Genomic DNA, 6,505 nt, shown 5'->3' on the forward strand with positions numbered 1-6,505 from the left:
AAAAATTCCAACTCCAAAATATTTTCAGTTAATTTTCTTCTCTGCGATTGAGATTTATTTGCTTCAGAAAAATAACATCACCACACAACAGCGGACCACGTCCAAAATCGACTTTCAGGAACATCAAGCTAATGTTGCGTCAAAACTCAAGACAGTCATCATAAGTCCAAAACATGAAGTAATCATAAATCGTTACAAATTGTGTATCATTTTCATATAATAATGTTGCCGCTGACTTCTCCGGGGCGCTGACCATCGGTTGTAACATTATAGTGACTCGCACTGCCGCACGCAGTGTTGCCTAATCAGCTTTTTTTTTTTTAGAGCTAACTCTGACTTCTTTTTAACCCTTTCCAGCCCAGTGATGCCATATGGAATCATCATATTTAACTTTTCCCAAGTCCAAACTATTTGTCCAAAGATTACAAACAAGTGTGCAGGGCTTTCTAAAGTTCATTGTTCTTAGGTTGGCTACTGTGAATTCGCTAAAGCAGAGAGCACCAGGCTACAATGCCTTGACAAAAGTATTGTTGCATGGTGTCTACGGTACAGTGCACCCAGCTGGACTTTCAAAACATTATATCAAGGTAAAGGAAGCAAACTAATATCAAAGTTGCACTAATAAATTATTGTTGAAAGCGTAAATTAACTAGTAAACATTTTGAAAATAATGCTAGTTACGGCAATTTTCTGCTTGGAAGTCACAAACATGTGTGATTCCATTTGGCATCATTGGGCATTTGTTATGTTACCAAATGTAGTACATGCAATAACTTCGACTAAAGTTTACAATAATGAGTAACTTTTAATATTTTCAAGTTTCTTTTGAAGCTTTATTATACTAACTAATATTAATATGTTAAAATTTTAATTGATATAATTTACCAGTTTTTTTGCTGCTTTAGTAAAAAATTCCTGGTTTCTTTACCATATGATTCCCAGTCATAAACCATTATCAGAAGAAGAAATATTTCTGCTTCTGGAAGGTGATTTATCTGATTTGGACCTTGATATGTCTGATGTGGAGGAAGAGATTGAAAATGTTCGGCAGCAGGACCCTACTACACTGGATATACAGTTTCTTCAAGGAATGGACCTTGATATGGTTGAAATTCTGGACCCTCAAGCCAATGATGAAGATGATGTTCCCTTAGCTTCAATATTACTTGCTGAGCCAAACCTTGCACCAAGTCATTCAGCTCAGAAAATTCAGTGTGATACACACCGGGATCTTTGGTGGAGAATGAAGGACAGTGAAGAAGTGGACACATCATGTAATGCAGTTTTTTCTGACCCTCCAGGAGACGAACTGACACCTTTGCAGTATTTCAGAACAATGTGTAGTGATGACATTATCCAGAACCCAGTCGAGCAATCTAATCTATACTGCACACAGAAAACAGGTGCTTCTTTAGATACAAATGTTCGTGAAATAGAAAAGTATATAGGCATAAACATCCTAGCAGGTGTTGTGAAAATACCTAGTTACAGAATGTACTGGGCAGAGGCTACAAGATTTTCTCCAATAGCAGACTCAATGCCTAGAAATAGGTTTGACAAGCCAAGAAATTATTTACATGTGAATGACAACACTAAAATGAAACAAAGAGAGGACCCTGATTATGACAAGCTGTTCAAGGTGAGACCATTTGTTGATAAAATCAAACAAGGTTTTTCAGTTATTGAACCTGAGGAATATCATTCAGTGGATGAATTAATCATTCTATTCAACAGTCATTCATCCCTGAAACAGTATATAAAAAGCAAACCACACAAGTGGGGTATAAAAGTTTTTGCCTGTGCTGGTTCTAGTGGAATTGTGTACAATTTTGAAATATACCAAGGGAAAGGAACTGTACATAATGATACTGGTCTTGGTATAAGTGATGATATTGTGATAAGGCTTGTGGAAGGACTGCCAAAATATAAAAATTTTAAAGTGTTTACAGACAATTGGTTCACCTCTTACAATCTTATTTCTGCTCTGAAAAACTATGGCATTTTGGCTGTTGGAACTGTTAGACCCACAAGACTTCAAGGCTGCAATCTAAAAGCAGACAGTGAGCTGAAAAAGCAGGGGCGAGGATCATACGATTATCAAAATGAAATAGAAAGAAACATCATAGCGCTGAAGTGGTATGACAACAAGTCTGTCGTTCTTGCATCATCATACAAAGGAGTAAGTCCAGTAGAACCAGTGCAACGTTGGTCAGTGGGAGAACGAAAATATATTGATGTTCCAGGGCCAGACATTATTAGAGAATATAATCGTTTGATGGGAGGAGTTGATCTGCACGGCATGCTGGTTGCTTTGTATAGGAGTAATATTGGTGTGAAAAGATTTTATCTACGGATCGTATTCCACCTCCTTGACAAGTGTGTTGTGAATGGGTGGCTCCTATTCCGCCAACATTGCAGACAAAGAGGAATTACAAAACACATGTCTCTGTTGATTTTTCAGTCTGATGTAGCTCATGGACTACTAAAAGCAGGAGACATTTTGGTAAGAAGATGAGGACGCCCATCAGATGACAGTCCATCGCCTACAGTTGTGAAGAAACGAGCCCCACTGGTTCCCAGACCAGTTGATGATGTAAGGTATGACAGCATTGGACACTGGCCACAGCACGTAGAAAACAACAGCACATTCTCGAATGAAATGCATCAAATGTAATAAACCTCTTTGCTTTACCAAAGAGAGGAACTGTTTTAAATTTTCATGTGAAGTAACAATCATGCTGTAAAAAAACATAAAATTGTCCTGAAATGCAAGTTACATTATTGTATGTACTAATTTTTCTTTAGTAAACTGCATCAAATTGTGTAATTAAAATATTCATTCTAGTTCCATTACCAAGAACTGTGACATCCCAACCACCTGACTGAAGGAAACAAACCCTGCCCAATGATGCCATATGGAGTCATCCCAAATTTTCCTCCAAAAACAAAAAAATAACAAAATTTCTTATAAATCTACATCTACATCTACATTTATACTCCGCAAGCCACCCAACGGTGTGTGGCGGAGGGCACTTTACGTGCCACTGTCATTATCTCCCTTTCCTGTTCCAGTCGCGTATGGTTCGCGGGAAGAACGACTGTCTGAAAGCCTCTGTGCGCGCTCTAATCTCTCTAATTTTACATTCGTGATCTCCTCGGGAGGTATAAGTAGGGGGAAGCAATATATTCGATACCTCATCCAGAAACGCACCCTCTCGAAACCTGGCGAGCAAGCTACACCGCGATGCAGAGCGCCTCTCTTGCAGAGTCTGCCACTTGAGTTTGTTAAACATCTCCGTAACGCTATCACGGTTACCAAATAACCCTGTGACGAAACGCGCCGCTCTTCTTTGGATCTTCTCTATCCCCTCCGTCAACCCAACCTGGCACGGATCCCACACTGATGAGCAATACTCAAGTATAGGTCGAACGAGTGTTTTGTAAGCCACCTCCTTTGTTGATGGACTACATTTTCTAAGGACTCTCCCAATGAATCTCAACCTGGTACCCGCCTTACCAACAATTAATTTTATATGATCATTCCACTTCAAATCGTTCCGCACGCATACTCCCAGATATTTTACAGAAGTAACTGCTACCAGTGTTTGTTCCGCTATCATATAATCATACAATAAAGGATCCTTCTTTCTATGTATTCGCAATACATTACATTTGTCTATGTTAAGGGTCAGTTGCCACTCCCTGCACCAAGTGCCTATCCGCTGCAGATCTTCCTGCATTTCGCTACAATTTTCTAATGCTGCAACTTCTCTGTATACTACAGCATCATCCGCGAAAAGCCGCATGGAACTTCCGACACTATCTACTAGGTCATTTATATATATTGTGAAAAGCAATGGTCCCATAACACTCCCCTGTGGCACGCCAGAGGTTACTTTAACGTCTGTAGATGTCTCTCCATTGAGAACAACATGCTGTGTTCTGTTTGCTAAAAACTCTTCAATCCAGCCACACAGCTGGTCTGATATTCCGTAGGCTCTTACTTTGTTTATCAGGCGACAGTGCGGAACTGTATCGAACGCCTTCCGGAAGTCAAGGAAAATGGCATCTACCTGGGAGCCTGTATCTAATATTTTCTGGGTCTCATGAACAAATAAAGCGAGTTGGGTTTCACACGATCGCTGTTTCCGGAATCCATGTTGATTCCTACATAGTAGATTCTGAGTTTCCAAAAACGACATGATACTCGAGCAAAAGACATGTTCTAAAATTCTACAACAGATCGACGTCAGAGAGATAGGTCTATAGTTTTGCGCATCTGCTCGACGACCCTTCTTGAAGACTGGGACTACCTGTGCTCTTTTCCAATCATTTGGAACCTTCCGTTCCTCTAGAGACTTGCGGTACACGGCTGTTAGAAGGGGGGCAAGTTCTTTCGCGTACTCTGTGTAGAATCGAATTGGTATCCCGTCAGGTCCAGTGGACTTTCCTCTGTTGAGTGATTCCAGTTGCTTTTCTATTCCTTGGACACTTATTTCAATGTCAGCCATTTTTTCGTTGGTGCGAGGATTTAGAGAAGGAACTGCAGTGCGGTCTTCCTCTGTGAAACAGCTTTGGAAAAAGGTGTTTAGTATTTCAGCTTTACGCTTGTCATCCTCTGTTTCAATGCCATCATCATCCCGGAGTGTCTGGACATGATGTTTCGAGCCACTTACTGATTTAACGTAAGACCAGAACTTCCTAGGATTTTCTGTCAAGTCGGTACCTAGTATTTTACTTTCGAATTCACTGAACGCTTCACGCATAGCCCTCCTTACGCTAACTTTGACATCGTTTAGCTTCTGTTTGTCTGAGAGGTTTTGGCTGCGTTTAAACTTGGAGTGAAGCTCTCTTTGCTTTCGCAGTAGTTTCCTAACTTTGTTGTTGTACCACGGTGGGTTTTTCCCGTCCCTCACAGTTTTGCTCGGCACGTACCTGTCTAAAACGCATTTTACGATTGCCTTGAACTTTTTCCATAAACACTCAACATTGTCAGTGTCTGAACAGAAATTTTCGTTTTGATCTGTTAGGTAGTCTGAAATCTGCCTTCTATTACTCTTGCTAAACAGATAAACCTTCCTCCCTTTTTTTATATTCCTATTAACTTCCATATTCAGGGATGCTACAACGGCCTTATGATCACTGATTCCCTGTTCTGCTCTTACAGAGTCGAAAAGTTCGGGTCTGTTTGTTATCAGTAGGTCCAAGATGTTATCTCCACGAGTCGGTTCTCTGTTTAATTGCTCGAGGTAATTTTCGGATAGTGCACTCAGTATAATGTCACTCGATGCTCTGTCCCTACCACCCGTCCTAAACATCTGAGTGTCCCAGTCTATATCTGGTAAATTGAAATCTCCACCTAAGACCATAACATGCTGAGAAAATTTATGTGAAATGTATTCCAAATTTTCTCTCAGTTGTTCTGCCACTAATGCTGCTGAGTCGGGGGGTCGGTAAAAGGAGCCAATTATTAACCTAGCTCGGTTGTTGAGTGTAACCTCCACCCATAATAATTCACAGGAACTATCCACTTCTACTTCACTACAGGATAAACTACTACTAACAGCGACGAACACTCCACCACCGGTTGCATGCAATCTATCCTTTCTAAACACCGTCTGTGCCTTTGTAAAAATTTCGGCAGAATTTATCTCTGGCTTCAGCCAGCTTTCTGTACCTATAACGATTTCAGCTTCGGTGCTTTCTATCAGCGCTTGAAGTTCCGGTACTTTACCAACGCAGCTTCGACAGTTTACAATTACAATACCGATTGCTGCTTGGTCCCCGCATGTCCTGACTTTGCCCCGCACCCGTTGAGGCTGTTGCCCTTTCTGCACTTGCCCGAGGCCATCTAACCTAAAAAACCGCCCAGCCCACGCCACACAACCCCTGCTACCCGTGTAGCCGCTTGTTGCGTGTAGTGGACTCCTGACCTATCCAGCGGAACCCGAAACCCCACCACCCTATGGCGCAAGTCGAGGAATCTGCAGCCCACATTGTCGCAGAACCGTCTCAGCCTCTGATTCAGACCCTCCACTCGGCTCTGTACCAAAGGTCCGCAGTCAGTCCTGTCGACAATGCTGCAGATGGTGAGCTCTGCTTTCATCCCGCTAGCGAGACTGGCAGTCTTCACCAAATCAGATAGCCGCCGGAAGCCAGAGAGGATTTCCTCCGATCCATAGCGACACACATCATTGGTGCCGACATGAGCGACCACCTGCAGATGGGTGCACCCTGTACCCTTCATGGCATCCGGAAGGACCCTTTCCACATCTGGAATGACTCCCCCCGGTATGCACACGGAGTGCACTTTGGTTTTCTTCCCCTCCCTTGCTGCCATATCCCTAAGGGGCCCCATTACGCGCCTCACGTTGGAGCTCCCAACTACCAGTAAGCCCACCCTCTGCGACTGCCCGGATCTTGCAGACTGAGGGGCAACCTCTGGAACAGGACAAGCAGCCATGTCAGGCTGAAGATCAGTATCAGCCTGAGACAGAGCCTGAAA

General features: G+C 42.4%; 1 protein-coding gene across 1 annotated transcript; it reads left to right on the forward strand.

Annotated features, from left to right (window-relative positions):
* Positions 1–931: 931 nt before the first annotated feature.
* On the forward strand, positions 932–2,515 carry LOC126114702 (piggyBac transposable element-derived protein 3-like). Its single transcript, XM_049915026.1, has one exon. It carries the CDS (start codon positions 932–934, stop codon positions 2,513–2,515), a length of 1,584 nt encoding a protein of 527 aa, XP_049770983.1.
* The last annotated feature ends 3,990 nt before the right edge of the window (positions 2,516–6,505 follow it).

The sequence above is a fragment of the Schistocerca cancellata genome, chromosome 1, assembly GCF_023864275.1.
Source record: "Schistocerca cancellata isolate TAMUIC-IGC-003103 chromosome 1, iqSchCanc2.1, whole genome shotgun sequence".
In the NCBI taxonomy this organism is placed as follows: Eukaryota; Metazoa; Arthropoda; class Insecta; order Orthoptera; family Acrididae; genus Schistocerca; species Schistocerca cancellata.

Coding starts and splice junctions, on each gene's coding strand:
- LOC126114702 (XM_049915026.1), top strand. CDS start 932: ATGATTCCCAGTCATAAACCATTATCAGAAGAAGAAATATTTCTGCTT.